At 43.2% G+C, this 15520-nt stretch overlaps 1 protein-coding gene across 1 annotated transcript in view; it reads left to right on the forward strand.

The window, feature by feature from the left end:
* The window catches only part of LOC112543067 (uncharacterized), a 48759-nt gene that overhangs the window by 22218 nt on the left and 11021 nt on the right, over nucleotides 1-15520 (forward strand). Inside the window, 2 exon segments of the mRNA XM_088128880.1 lie at nucleotides 3151-3474; nucleotides 3477-4438. Coding sequence (XP_087985006.1) covers nucleotides 3151-3474; nucleotides 3477-4438 — 1286 coding nt within the window.

Consider the following 15520-nt stretch of genomic DNA (forward strand, 5'->3'; position numbering starts at 1 on the left):
GAGAAGAAGATGAGGCCATTGATGCTGAGGCTAGAGGGGGTCCAGACACAGTAGCTGGAGAAGGAGAAGAAATGGAAGGAGCAGGTATTGCCATAGAAGGAGGCAATGGAGCTAGAGCCACGGGCAAGGGAGGAGGAGAAGGAGGAACATATGGGGGAGGACGAGAGGAAGAAAAACATGGAAAATCCATCAAAAGATCCTCCTCTGCCTCCTCATTAACAGGAACAGAGACAGTACCCAAAGGGCACAATTTAGAAGTACTCAATCGATTACGGGCCTCCATCTCATCATCTTTCTGAATATCTTTAATTGAGGCTTGTAAATCAGCAATAGATTTTTCCATTTTCTCCTTAGAATGCTTAAAAGATTGCAAATGGTGATCCCTACGTCTTTTCTCCATCTCAGCATACCAAATCATAAAGGCAGCCCAGTTTCCTGTCTTCAAGGAATCATCAGCACCCTCTAAACATGCTTGCAAAAAATTAATTCGGTCCCGATCAAAGGTACCTTCCACAGGAAACTGACGTTTAGAATCTTTAGCCGTAAGCAAATGCCATTGTTTTAAAAAGTGGCAAAATCTGGGCCCCCTATGAGTATAAATAAACCAAGCTGGAGTACCTTTCTCAGGAGCGTCACTTATCTTAGACTTTCTATTCCCCATATTTTTCAAACAAAGACAACTCAAGTGTAATTGCAAAAATAACAATGCAATGAGGAAGTCAGGCTATTAACTCAAATAGCCAGGCAATAAATCATATGGTTACTTTATAATTTGTTCTCCTTATGTTCCTTTCTGAATTAAGTGCTTATGGTTACTTTTATATTACTCATACACCTCATACGCTAGACTTCAGAGCTCCACACTCACTGCGTACTTAATAGTGCGCCTCAACCAACAACCCAATTAGCATACAATCACACTCATTCATCCAGCACACTTCTGTGGGGGCACGAGAGGTCCACCAATCACCCTTGCTTTCCAAACACCCTGGTCATTGACCATTGGCCTTGCAGGGAGTTGGGTGCGGCTGTAATTGATTTCTCGCTCAGCCCTGGTCCACGGGGGAAAATATAAGGAAAACAACACACAATCAGCTACTACTTCTTCTGTTTTTTTTTTCTGTTTTCTTCCTGTTTCCGGGTGCAAATCCAGAGGTTCAGGGAAGCTGGCCCCCGTCAATAAGAAGTCCTTATCTACAGAAAAGGGCCACTCCCACTATGCAAGCCTACAGGGGCAAGGGTCATTCTACCTCGGCAAGGCAGCCGACCCTTATGTATGGGAAAGGTAATGGAACCCAAAAAGGGCAAAAAACCCCAATTAGGGCAAAACAAACTAAAATGCTGTAAGTCCACGCCCCTATGTGAAATACAAAAGAGCAGCTAGACAAACAACTAAACAAAAAACATAAAACAATAATGACCTTAAATACCCACAATAAATTCAATACAAACAACATGGACAAAAATAAATGAGCAACATAATAATCACCCAATAATGAGAAATCTCATAGCAAAACCCAAACCACCCTATCAGGTAGAAAATGGAAACCAAAGTATGAAAAATAGTCATCAAAATAAATGTATAGATCTCTGAAATAAAAGAATAGATAAAAGGATAGAGAAATAAACTTCAAGGCGCGACCTTGATTACAACACCACTTTAACGGAGCTCCTTGAACGCCAGCTTCAACAAGTTCCCAGTTACAGGAATTCCTGAACTGTTTCGCCCTCGAACATAGCAACTATTCCATAGCCAGAATACTTCTTACATAATAAGATACATATCAGAAATTCTAAAGAAACCAAAAACCCCAATGGAATGTTCCAAAAACGTACCTTCTTACCTTAGACCTTTGAAGCAATGGTGTGGGTAGTTCCAGGAAGGAGCAGCTGAGAGCAAATGCTCAGCTTGAACTTTCCTGGCCAATGCACCAAAACTGTCAGGGAAAAAACCACGTTAAACATGGGAGGCAGAAACACCATAAAACAAGTCACTTCAAAGTTCTAAGTTCTACTTAAACTTTATTGAAAATAAAATGCAGCATAAAAATAAATGCAGTCACAACATACAAGGTACTTACACATTGCAATGCCGACCTGCTTGCCCGAGCTGTCAAACTGACAGCTCGTTCAAGAGGTGCCATTTGCCTGGTTGCTATCCTTTTTATTCCGTTAAACCACAAACCACATTATGACGATCAGATCATTCCCAGAACAGATGTCGACACATATCGTGTCGGTGCCCATTTAGCCCTTCTGTTCCTGTCAACAAATCTGTATAATTTCCTTCACTTTGTAAGTTCTTCTTATTTCCCGTAAATGCCCCCACAGGTCATACATCAGTTATCTAGGCCTTATTAAATGCACTCTAACTTACATTAAAACATTATAAAAACTACTAATAATTTTCCCCTCACATCCTGCTCCGAGGAAAGAAGGAGGTCAATGACTCTCTGCTTAGATGCATTTCTGATCTGGGAGATTTTTCCATTTCTATTTAAACATATCAATGAAAAACTATTCCCTTGGCTTGAGGAGATGCTCAACTCCATCACACTGATTTCATCCTTTTGGGCCCAGATGCTTCCCTGTCTGTCCTCTGAAGGATTCTCATTTATTCAGGCTGTTGGGTTAATGACTTGTCTTCCTTTTGATTTCTATCCTGAGCCTTGGGGTTAAGGGCAAAATGGTGCTGTTTTTCCATTGCAAACATGCTGTTTAGGGTTAAGAGAAGAGCTCTAGAATTTTTTTCTCTGCAACCATGTGATTTTGTCATTTGAAAAATGAATAGCAAATGGAAGGTAGTTTGGGTAGGAAGAAAAGGACGAATTTCAAAATTGATTTAGTTCTCACTGGTCGTTCCTGTTATTGACCCCCCTCCAATAAATGTTAGGTTTTCTCCTAATGCCTCCTTGGATGTTTCCCCGGATTCTTCCTGAACTCAACACTGACTGTGGGTAAGGTTTGACTATATAAGGATAATTATAAACAAACCAGATGCTGCAGGTGTTTTCAAAGCTTTTATGGCTCATGAACATAGAAATTATCGTTTCTATGCCATGCCATTGTAACCATGCAAACATGCAAATCCTACATTTTGATCTTTTCCCCCAACCTTGCTATAATTTTCATTTCTCTTTTCCTTTGCAGGTGGTCATCGCTGTGAGAATAAAGATCCCAGTGAAAAATTCCAAATGATCAGGCATGGAGGCGGAATGGACAAGGAACTGGAGATGCAACTAGAAAGGCATGAGGGAAACCAGTCAAAGATTTGGAATCAGGAAAACTCATCTTCCATAGATGCTGAGATGCAAGGCTTTCTTGACCAACAAGGAAAAATAAAGGAAAGATATATGGGGAAAAGTATAAGACGATTAAAAGACAAATTAGTGGTAAATGAACACTCTCCAACCCAAACCAAAGGAGCAGATTATATCTGCAAAGACAATGGAAAAAAACCCAATTGGACTTCACTGTTTCCTGTGAAAATGGGTCCCTTATGTCTCATAAAAGGATCCAGAAAGGGGAGAACCCATATAAGTGCATGGAGTGTGGAAAAAACTTTACTAATAGCAGTCAACTTACCTCCCATAAAAGTGTCCACACAGGGGAAAAGCCATATAAATGCACTGAGTGTGGAAAGAGCTTTACTCGGAAGGATCATCTGAATTCACATAACAGGATCCACACAGGAGAGAAACCATATAAATGTATGGAGTGTGGAAAGAACTTTACTAAGAGCAGTCAACTTACCTCCCATAAATGGATCCACACAGGGGAGAAGCCAAATAAATGCCTGGAGCATGGAAAGAGCTTTACTACTAGCCGTGATCTCACCTCCCATAAAAGGGTCCACACAGGGGAGAAACCATATTAATGCACTGAGTGTGGAAAGAGCTTTACTCGGAAGGATCGTCTGAATTCACATAAGAGGATCCACATAGGGGAGAAACCATATAAATGCATGGAGTGTGGAAAGAACTTTACTAACAGCCATTACCTTATCTCCCATAACAGGATCCACACAGGACCGAAGCCATATAAATGCATGAAGTGTGGAAAGAACTTTACTACTAGCAGTTATCTTACTTCCCATAACAGGATCCACACAGGGGAGAAGCGATATAAAAGCATGGAGTGTGGAAAGAGCTTTACTATTAGCAGTGATCTTAATTCTCATAACAGGATTAATACAGGGGAGAAACCATATAAATGCACAGAGTGTGGAAAGACTTTTCGTTGAAACAATAATCTTAGTTCCCATCATAAAAGAATCCACACAAGGGAGAAATCATATTAATGCATGGAGTGTATAAAGATTACTAATAGCAGTTATCTTACTTCCCATAAAAGGATCCACACAGGGGAGAAACCATATAAATGTGTGGAGCGTGGAAAGAGTTTTTCTACTAGCAGGGATCCTGGTATTGGACGCTCCTGAGGTTCTGGGGCTGAATGTCTGAAGGGGTGGTTTTCTCCTCCAGGATCTTCGGCCCAGTTCTTGCCCAGATCTCCCCACAAGTCCCAGGCTGAACAGCAGAAAGGCCTTCTCCACTTACCTCACTTGCTAAGGGTTGTGTCTCCATTCTTTCTCTGTGCTGTAACGCAACTCCAAAGGGGTCCGAGGAATCTTGTGGCTCTCTAAATGCCTTTTCATTCATTGGGCTGTTCCTGTAGCTGAGGAATGACCGCAAATGTCTCCAGGAGGGAGAAGGGAAATGGCTCGGGGGGGGGGGGGGAATGCAGGGCAGTCCACCCCTGGGGAATCCTTGGGGCTCTCTGAGGTTGGTTGTTTTCTTGCAAACGTTTCCTGCTCGCACTGAACATGTAACTCAGCCAGGTAATGAAACGTTTGCAAAAAGACGACCAAGCTCAGAGAGCCCCAAGGACTCCACAGTTCAACCCTGAGCCACACATTCTCTTCTATTGGTCAGTCCACTCCTACGAGCTCTCTTGCAATCAGCACGCTCAGCCCTCCGCAGGATGCCCTGAGTTTCACTTGAGGGGCTTTACCTGCCCATCGTATGTGCTGTATGCACAAGGCATAATCAACAATAAAAGCATATTTAGAGTTTCGGTTGATTATTAGAGTTTGCATCTGCTCTCTCACAAAGTCAAAATAGTCACCAATTTTAGAGTCATTCAATGGCTTTGTTTAGACAGGGAATGTCCCTTGCCAGTCATGAAGCACAGATGTGGAGACCCAATATTTATACTACTGTTCAGTGATGGCAGTCTGGCAGTTGAAATGTCCGTGTATGCAGCGGTCAGTGGGAGGAAGAGGCAGGCGTTTCCAGCAAGCGCAGGGACCTTTGCTTGAAACAGATCCACACCCAACTCAAGAACTTGGAAGACTCCTCCTGAGGTGACTGCAATCCTCCTCATGAGTTCCTATTGAAGTCTACTGAACAAAAGGACAAACCTTCGCCACTCTTGTAGGGCAGTCTTCATCTTTTTGGAGATGTGGAGGTTTTTTTCCTGCAGGGCAGAATACTTTGCCTGCTCTCAAACGCCCGGTGCCTCCTTTCACCCACACTTTTGCTCCTGTGGCCTCAAACTGTCTTTCCCCCTTTCCTTTCCTCTGGGCAGGGGGTTCCCTTTGTTACAGGAGGGGAGGGGATTTTGCGCAGGATCAGTTGCGCTGCTCTCTCTCCTGCTGTGCGGCTTCCTTCAGGTCTCTCTGGGCCTAGCTGGAGAAGCATTCCTTGGTGGCCAGGATCTATTGCATCCTCCCCCTGTACATCTATGCCCAGTAGTGCCGAGTCTGTTGTTTTTTTATTGACATTGATGTCGCTGGGCACTCTCCATGTGCTCCTGCACCTTCCTCATTGCAACCACCAGCAGGAAGCATCAGGGTCTGACTTCCTCACATGGAGCATGCGAAGTTTCTCCCCTGGGGGAGGTTTTGGTATTGGGCAAGACTAGGTGGGGGTCAACAAAGTGTTGATGGAGCTTCAGGTTGGCTTGATCCAATAGTGGTCTCCTCCCCTTCAACCATTTGTGGCCAGAGAGGAGGTGGACTTGCTGCTTTGGGAGGCCTTCCGTGTGAAAGCCCAGTGCCAGTATCCCAAGAGATCTCCAAAGATTGGCTTTGCCTCACAGGGCAGAGAGTGGCCGAGTCCAGGTCCAGTGGATCACCTTTGTAGGGATCCTTCAGCCTTATTAGGGTTAATTCCCTGAACATGCAGTAGAAGATGAAGCCATGAGGGTGATTCTTACTGCCACAGGGAAGACAAATCTTGAGAGGTCAGCATAATTGTAGAAATGCACCCTCAGATTGCAGGCCCTCGTGCTGTGAAATGGTGTGGGTGAATTCAAGCAGCCCTGAGACAAAACATGGACTGCTCATCACATTTCTAATTTGATGAAAACGTTATATACGTCAACTGCTAACGACTAATTTCTTCTTCTTCCTAATAATTTTTTGGAATGAGAACTTGAAAAGCTGGTGAGAAGGAATCTACATTGACATTGGAATTCATAAAGTCCCTTGATTGCTTCCAGACCCAAAAGTTCTTTAAAAATTTTTTCATTTGTTTTCAGATAGACCATACCACTGTTTCCCTTTTGTTCATAATGCCCATATTGAGGGACAAAGATGAAAACCATCTCCCATTTAGTTTAAAAGTAAAAGACAGGAAGACCCCCTTGAGGGCCACTGCTGGATTCTTGTTGCAAAGCAGAGAATGAGATTGCTGATAAAGGTGGAAATGCAAAGCACTCCTGGGGGCAGCCCAGCAATTCAGGTCTTCTTGAGAGAAGTGACCACTTTATCCTAACAGTACCAGTGAAAGAAAATAAAATTGCAAAAGAAAACATTTGAAATGCAGATCTTTATCCTAAAAAAGAAACACTCAAATTACCCATTTACTGCAATTACCTTTTTTACATTAGAGGGGGAAGCAAGTTCCCACCCACCCACCCTCCCACAGCTTCAGGTCTGATAGACTGGAAGGAAAAGATTGCTTCGGGGTGTAAGGAATGGTTGTGAAGGGCATTATTTTGATACACAATTTTATATTCTATATATACACAATTTTATATTATATATATATATATATATATATATATATATATATATATAGACATATATATAAGCATATATATATATATGCTTCACATAATGTATAACCATACCTGCAACAGTGCACTCTATTTTATTTCTAAAGGGTTAACTTGCTTTTGTTTTGTAAAGAGCACTGGTTTCTTCCCCCATCTCTTTGTTGAATGCCCGATTGTCTTCGAATAAGCAATTAGCCGAGTACAAGCTCAATGTTGTACCAAGCTTTTTGCAACAGTTGTGAGGCCCTACATTCTAGAGAAAGATAAGAAGAATCTGGTATGCCATTCCCTTGGTAACCAGAAGAAAAAGTTACATTTAAGTTTACCTTCCTAAGAACCACCTTTCACTTGCTCAGACCGTCCCAAAAATCCCTTGTATGGGTATGAGGGGATGTACTATCTGATTACAGATTTAAATGTCTATAAAGCCTCTGATGTTTGTTTTGTGAGGGGTGATTCCATCAACATCTCTTGTTAATGTGTTGATTGGGGTCACCCAGCTGTGTCTTGATCAAAATACATCTGCTATTCATCAGAAGTCTCATCTCAAGTCTTCTTATTGGCATTTCATTGAAACTTGGGAAATAAAAGTGCCATACAGTTGGAATAACTGCCTATTTTGCTTCTGTATTAACTGTTCTAGGTGTGGCCGTTCTGTCTTTTCTCTGCCAGCCAGACAGAGAGTGGTCCACCCTGCTTTTCTCTTGGCCAACAATAAAAGCTGAACCTTCTTTGGAAAAACCTCGGTCTGGAGCCTCATTGGAAATTATAGAATCCAGGCTAGTGAACCTTACAGGGGCTTCTGTCTTCAGGGAACTAATGCTCCAAAGCCATAGGAAGGGTAGGAGACTTTTCATAACATTCTCCTGGAAAACATTGGGCTGGGGTTTCCCCCCGATGTTTCTCAAATAAAACATATCCCATGGAGCTGGAGTTATTTTGTAATAGCATGTATAAGCTACAAAATACTGGACGATGTTGCAAAGATGTTTGCCATTAGAATAGTATTTGAGCCTTCAGACCTTTAGCCCTACCCTCACTTCTGGGCAGATGTTCTCCTGAGCCAGGAAGAAAAAAAAGGGAAACAGAGGAACATGCACTCCACTTCTTCCTGGGCCAATTCGTGGTAGCGTTTCCGGTGGGCCGTTCAAAGAGCTGATAGCTCCTTTTTGCAACTCTGCATTTAGATCAACTGCTTTCCCACCTTGAGATCAGCCCCTCAGACAGAATTGCCAGTAAACAGACATCCACCTTCATCTTCCCCATTCCCAACACACCAACCCGTCACAAACCCTCTTACAACATACAATGTGCTTTTCTTTGCTTCCATCCGTGTTCATCGTCTGCTGCCTTTCAAAAGACCACCTCGTCCCTTCGCGCTCCATCTTCTGCCACCTCGCCCAGCCCTTCCACCTTCACTGAGACCCACTCCCAGCAGTTCAAAGCAGTCCACAGAGACTTCAGTCTTCCTCTACTCAAGGTTGCCACTTCCTGACCACTGGAGCTCTCCTTGTTAGCAAAATTTGAGAGTTTCTGACTCACCCCAATTAGGATTCAGTCCGGCAGAAGATCAGACACGGAAGTACGAGCTGAGATTTTAAAGTTTTATTGAAAGTAAGCCAACAGAGTCAGCTGGGGTCTCCCCTTAAGGCACAGGAGTACCCTGATTACACTCAAAGAAAAAGATTTTATACACGTTTCTTAGAGATACAGTGATTGACAAATTGATTGGCTAAAATTGGCATAAATTTGAGATCCTCCTTATTATTGGGGGAAACTTATCTCCCCGATGACCCATTGGTTGCCAGTCAAAGTTCGGTTGTCTTCTGATATTTATTGTTTCCTGGAGTGCAGAGTCATCTCCAGAGCAACTGAAAGGTGTTCTGGAGGCTATCAATTGGGGTCAGTTCCCCCCATATCTTTATGGCCTCAACACTTAAGGAGACTGGATGTCTGCCCAATGTCTTTCAACAATAACAGAAATGAGACAACAATAACAGAAATGAGAGGAATGTGTGAAGGTTCATGAACATTACTTTCCTTGTTATCCCTTGATTCCCCAAATGTAAGGAAAAAGATGAGAGAAACTGAGAGCCCCTTTTCATAAGGTTTCATCCTGGGCTTTTACACGGAGAGCAGATTTCCTCTCCTCTGACCTAGAGCTCCATTAAAAGGCCCCAGAATCCCAGATCTTTTGGAGGGGGGTAAACGGTTAGGTATCCTACCCCCACACAACCCCAATGGCTCAGGTATGTATGGATTTGCTTCACATGGTAACGTTGTGAATTGGCTTTACAAACCGTACACCAGCAAACATGCCTCAAGAAGAGAAATGAAAAGGAGAAAGGTCTGTTCCAAAAGAGATGAAGGGCATTGTTTTGACACACAATTTTACACTCTCTCATAATGTGTGGGCATGCATGTGACAGTGAACTCTATCTTATTTACAAAGGATTAACTTGCTTTGTAAAGAGCACAGCATTTCTTTCTCCCACCTTATCTCTTTGTTGAATGCCTGATTGGCTTCTAAGAGAGCACAGCACCCACCCACCCCATTTCCTTAGAAGCAATTAGCCATATGCCTGAAGCCATAAATTAGACCGGTACCAGGCAAAGAAGTTGCAACGAGAGAGGCACTAAATTCCAAAGAAGTTAGGTATTTAAACTTAGATTCACCTCTTTAGGCCCACCTTTACTTTTCCCTGGGTCATCCCAAAATTCCCTTGTATGGATATGAGGGGATGTACTATCTGAAATATCTGAATATGCCTATAAGATTTTTGTTGCTCGCTTTGCAAGGTGTGGCTCTGGGCAACACTCCTTGAGCCATCCAGAAGGTTTCCTTGGCCAATAAAACCTCTGTTAATTAAAAGCCTCATCTCAAGTCTTCTTATTTGGTTTTACTGAAACTTGGGAAATAAAAGGTGCCATACATTTTTGGTGAGCCAGCCAGGAATCCCAAAGGCAGGGATTCCTTGGGGAGGCTGCTTTTAGCCCCTCTCTAAATTGCCTTCACTACAGCGGACGGAGGAAATCGACGGGGACTTTAACAACGTCGAGCGCACGCCTGGAAAGTTTTCCAGGGACCTTGTGCTGGGCACCGTCGACAGACTCCGCTCCAGCTGAACCTGAACACTCAAAATTGAGGCTTTTTCTTTTATATCTGTTGTATAAAATGGATTTGGGGAAACTGGAGAAGGGTGAGTATGCTTTTATTAGGTGGGGAGAGCTGTCTTGAGAGTGCGTGAGTGAGACATGGGAAATTCCACTAGGGGCTTGCCTACGAAGTGAGTGCAGTATGTGTGCTTGTTGGAATATATTGTTTTAGAGGAGGATTTTGTATTAGGTGAACCCACCGTTTCATGGAGAAGGATTTCACATTAGGGAGGGTACACTGGCCAGACCCCAAGCTGATTAAAGGAAAAATCGGCCCGACAAATCCCTAGAAATTCCGAGCTGAACCCCTGCATCGAGGGAAAGATGGACAGGGAGAAAATAAAGAGCCCGAGAAATTCTCCAGGTGAAGTTCACAGAAATCCCGAGTTGAAGGAAAAACCTGAGAAATCCTCTTGGTGCCAAAACCCAAGCCGAGGGAAAGGCCTAGGGGAAAAAAGAAAAGAAAAAGAAAAAAAAATAGAAAAGAAAAAGAAAAGAAAAAGTGGCAAGATTTTGTATTCTTTTATTTTGCTATCAATCTTCTTATCATCAGAAGAAAAATGTGCTTAAAGCAGCTACTGACGCTTACACAGCTGCAAAAGAAAACTTGGATGCCAGTTATGAGGCTAACCCCAATACCCCAGATAGAGCACTTGTTTTGGAAAGGGTTAGAACTGCTTTCCTTCAGAGACTGCGATTGGGTGTGCTAAAGACAGTGAATTTTCATTGTGTCCATCAAATTGTTCAGGAACCTAAAGAATCCCCTATGGAATTCCTGACACGCCTTAAAGATGGCCACCGCCGCTTCATTGATCTTGACCCAGAAGCCCCAGCCAATGAAGTTATGATCAAAGCTGCTTTTGTTGGCCAAAGTGCTCCAGATATTAGGAAAAAGCTCCAAAAGATACCTGCCCCATCAACCCAAAATTTTGAAACTCCTATCTAGATGGCTTTCACTGTTTATTCTCAGAGAGAGCTCAAAGAAGAAGAAAAAGATGAAAAGAAAGAAGATAAGAGAATGCATAAACAAGCATCTCTTCTTGCACTGGCCCTTTGCCCACAAAGCAAAGGGAGGCAGGAATCCTCCCCCTCAGAGACTCATATAGAAAGATCAATGTGCAAAATGTGAGCAAATTGGCCACTGGAGAAATGAATGTTTGTGGAATGCCAAGCCTGATGCCCAACTTTCAAGGGCCAACAGAGGCTGAAAAAAACCAACACTGCAAGACCAAAAACCACAGAGAGGCAGACCTCAAAACTCCCAGCAGAGGTCTGGATTCCTTTTTCTTTTTTAAGTGCTCAATCCTCTGAATTTTACCCTGAGAACAGTTCATATTGAAGGGACTCCAGAGGACCTTTGTTTTCCCCCGATCCTCTGGCTGAGTTAAATGTCAACCCTATCATTTTCTCATTGATACGGGTGCAACTTATAGTGTTTAAATGACAAAAATATTCCTTGCCTGACCATTTCCTCTGCTTCTGTAATTGGTGCAACAGGAGTTATGGAAGTGGCGCCAATCAGCTAACTTTTTTCAGTTGTTGCTCCCAGGGACCTCAATTGGATCATTCTTTTTTGTTTATGCTACATTGTCCCATCAATCTTCTTGGTTGGGACCTTTTAGGAAAATTAAGAGCTACCATTTAATTCAATGATCAAGGCTTGAGTCTTCATATTCCCCCAGAACAGGCTTATCTTTGTTTTTATCCAAGCCAACTGAAGCCAGCCCACTTGATAACACCCAGATTGACCCACGGGTGTGGTATTAAGGGAAACCAGGGCTTGCTCGGTTTGTCAAGCCCCACATGGCTCAGTTGTTCCCTGAGGCACAACCCATCTCAATCAAGCAATGTCCTATCGGATGGGAAGCATGCCTGGGAATTAAAATATTAATTGACCACCTTGTCTAGTGACTAAATATGGTATACAGTTATTGAAAAACAAGGATGCATATTAGGAGTCCTTACCCAGAAATTAAGACCTGAAAAGCATTCCTATTGCTTATCTATCCAAAAGTCATGGATGCTGTGGTAAAAGGCTGCCTTCGTTCAATTGCAGCTACCGCGCTTTTAATTCAAAAGATGTCTGCACCCCCCACTCTGTTCAAACATTGCTGGAACAAAACTTCCTGCATGGGCTACTTCAGCCCGATTGACTAAATATGCCAGCTTAATTTTGGAAAATGATTCAGTTAAACTGTTTCGCTGTGAACAGCTCAACCCAGCCACCCTCCTGCTTCGACCATCAGAGGAAGCTAGCTCATCAGAAGGCCTCCATGACTGCCATCAGGTTTTAGAGACTATTGTTGGAATGAGCCCTGACCTCCAAGTTGAACCTTTTAACTTGGCAGAATGTCAGTTTTGGACTGATGGTTCTTCTTTTGTTGAAAATGGGGTCTGCCTGACAGGTTTGGCTGTGGTCACCACTGATGGACCTTTTTTACTACGTAAGCTGCCCTTTCACTGGTCAGCCCAAGCAGCTGGACTGTTCGCCCTCATAGAAGCTTGTTATCTTGCCAACATTTTTACTGACAGCCGCTCACACACGTGCTGCTTTTTGGAAGGCCCGAGGATATGTGGAATGGAAAAGCTCTGAAAATGAAATCTCTTTTTGATCTACCCAATTAGCAATAGTTTATTGCAGAGGCCACCAGACTGATCGAGGTGAAATCTCCCGAGGCAATCGTGCTGCTGATTATTGGGCAAAACAAGCTGCTTGTGGGGGTGATGTCATGCCTGCAGAACCTCACCAACTTTTGCCCCTCATTCCTGTAGAGCCTGATCGCCCATTTCCCCTCTCTATGATTAGAGAGATCATCTTGATCCACAAGGAAAGTGGAAAGATGGGTGGTGGATTGTTAACAATCGTGTTCAACTACCTCTTCAAATCCTGTGAAAGTGGCTTTCTCAAAGATACAGCAACAAGAAGCTGAGGCACCTTTGCCAATCAGCTGTAGCTCAATGTGCTATCTGCCACAGAAATAACCCAAAGAGTGATAAACCTACCGCTCCAGGCCACCTCCATACTGCTCGATACCCAGGAGAAGCCTGGCAAGTGGACTTTAATGAACTTCCCAAAAAGGGACCCAAAAATCATCTTTTAATCTTTGTGGATTTGTTCTCCGGATGGCCTGAAGCCTTCCCTGCTTCATTTCAGCTTGTGGGGAAAAATGGTTAGGGCCTAGTGGAGCACATTGTCCCAAGATTTTCGGTCCCTAAAAGGTTAAATCAGATAACAGCCGGCACTTCACCTTTGAAGTCATTCAGCAAGTCAGTAAATTCCTGGACACTCCTTGGTATTCACATTCTAATTACAAGCCTCAGGTTTCAGCCAGGGCTGAAGACATGAAAGGGGGCTGAAGATCGTACTTTAAAAGCTCAGCTTGCAAAGCGACTCAGTTGCCGTGGCCCCAAAAATACTGTCCCTTGCTTTAACACGTATCAGGGCTATGCCCAGAGGGCCACTATTGCTGTCCCCCTTCGAAATGCTTTATGGGAGACCGTTGTACCCTAAGAAGTGCAACTGTATGGACAGGGGAAGTTGGCGCACGTTCTATATTTCCCTGCAGGTCCGAGATGTCTTGCCAATTGCTCCCGACGTACAAAAACAAAGATAAGCCTGTTCTGGGGGAATGTGAAGACTCAAGCCTTGATCATTGAATTAAATGGTAGCTCTTAATTTTCCTAAAAGGTCCCAACCAAGAAGATTGATGGGACAATGTAGCATAAACAAAAAAGAATGATCCAGTTGAGGTCCCTGGGAGCAACAACTGAAAAAAGTTAGCTGATTGGTGCCATTTCCATAACTCCTGTTGCACCAATTACAGAAGCAGAGGAAATGGTCAGGCAAGGAATATTTTTGTCATTTAAACACTATAAGTTGCACCCGTATCAATGAGAAACCTTTGCTGTTTTGTGTGGTGGGAAGATGAAAAGGTGGAGTGGCCCAGGGAGGGCACCACAAATTACTTTCAGGGTGCCGCCCTTTATGACTGTGTTAAGAGGATCCGGAAAAACCCTGAATTTAAGATTGATCCAGAGGGCCCTTTAGGAAAATTATTACGAGGCTGGACCTCCTCCCCTTATAGGAAAAAAATAGAAAAATTGAAATTGAATAAAGAGGATATGGTAAATTTGTGTTGTTATGTTTGGTGGGAAAACAAACAAATTGCATGGCCCTGGGATGGGTCTAATGACTACTTCCAGTGCCATGCTTTATGTGAATCTGTAAATACTGAAAATGGAATAGCAAAGGGGGCATTGACGCAGAAGTGGGCTGGACAGAGAAAGCCAGTGGCTTTCCTATCCAAAATTATGGACCCAGTAATCAGAGGATGGCCAGTTGTGTACAGGCAGTTGCAGCCACTGCTATTTTGGTACAGGAGAGCAGAAAGCTAACATTTGGGTGAACTTTAATTGTAAGCACCCGTCACCAAGTAGGGACTATTCTGCATCAGAAGGCAGGGAGGTGGCTGACTGACTCAAGGATCCTAAAGTATGAAGCCATTTTGATAGAAAAATCAGACTTGATATTGACTACAGATCCAATTGTGAACCCAGCCCAGTTCTTAGCCAATGAACATGAAGGTGAAAGGGAACTAGAACACTACTGTGTAGATGTAATAGAATTACAAACAAAAGTCAAACCAGACCCTGTAGAGGAGGGATGCCACCTATTTATAGATGGATCTTCTAGAGTAATAAAGGGGAAAAGGCAGAATTGATATGTTGTAATTGATGGTAGCGAGAGAGTGGTACTGGAAGTGGGAAGTTTGCCAAAGCATTGGCCAGCCCAGACTTGCAAATTGTATGCACTTAAACGGTCTCTCTGTCTTCTAGATGGGAAAATAGGGACTGTGTATACAGACTCCAAATATGCATTTGGAGTTGTACGAACATTTGGAAATATCTGGATAGAAAGAGGGTTAATGACAAGCAAAGGAAAAGGGTTAACACATGATGAGCTGGGAAAAAGGTGAGGCAGGCATTAATGCTGCCTAGGGAGATGGTGTTTGTGCATCTGAAAACTCTCAGAAAAGGAGGGGGGGGTGTCTGGTGATAAGACTTTAAATATATATATGTAAATAACAAGAAACTTTGGTCCCAGGAGGAATCAGACTATGCCTCCTGTTGGGTAGGGAGTTCTAATGGAATATTTGTGGTAAAAAGTAAAACTGAAGGGAAACAAGTGGGGGGAAAAAAAAAACGGAAATGAAGAATCTCATAGAGGATCCAGTAGGATTGGCAGAACCATTGGAACAGTTTTGGGGACCAAATTTATATACTTGGTCCTAGTTGATGTCTG

The sequence above is a fragment of the Python bivittatus genome, unplaced genomic scaffold (assembly GCF_059951505.1).
Source record: "Python bivittatus isolate LINGU-HERP-01145 unplaced genomic scaffold, Pbiv_v1 ctg000820_np1212, whole genome shotgun sequence".
Lineage (NCBI taxonomy): Eukaryota > Metazoa > Chordata > Lepidosauria > Squamata > Pythonidae > Python > Python bivittatus.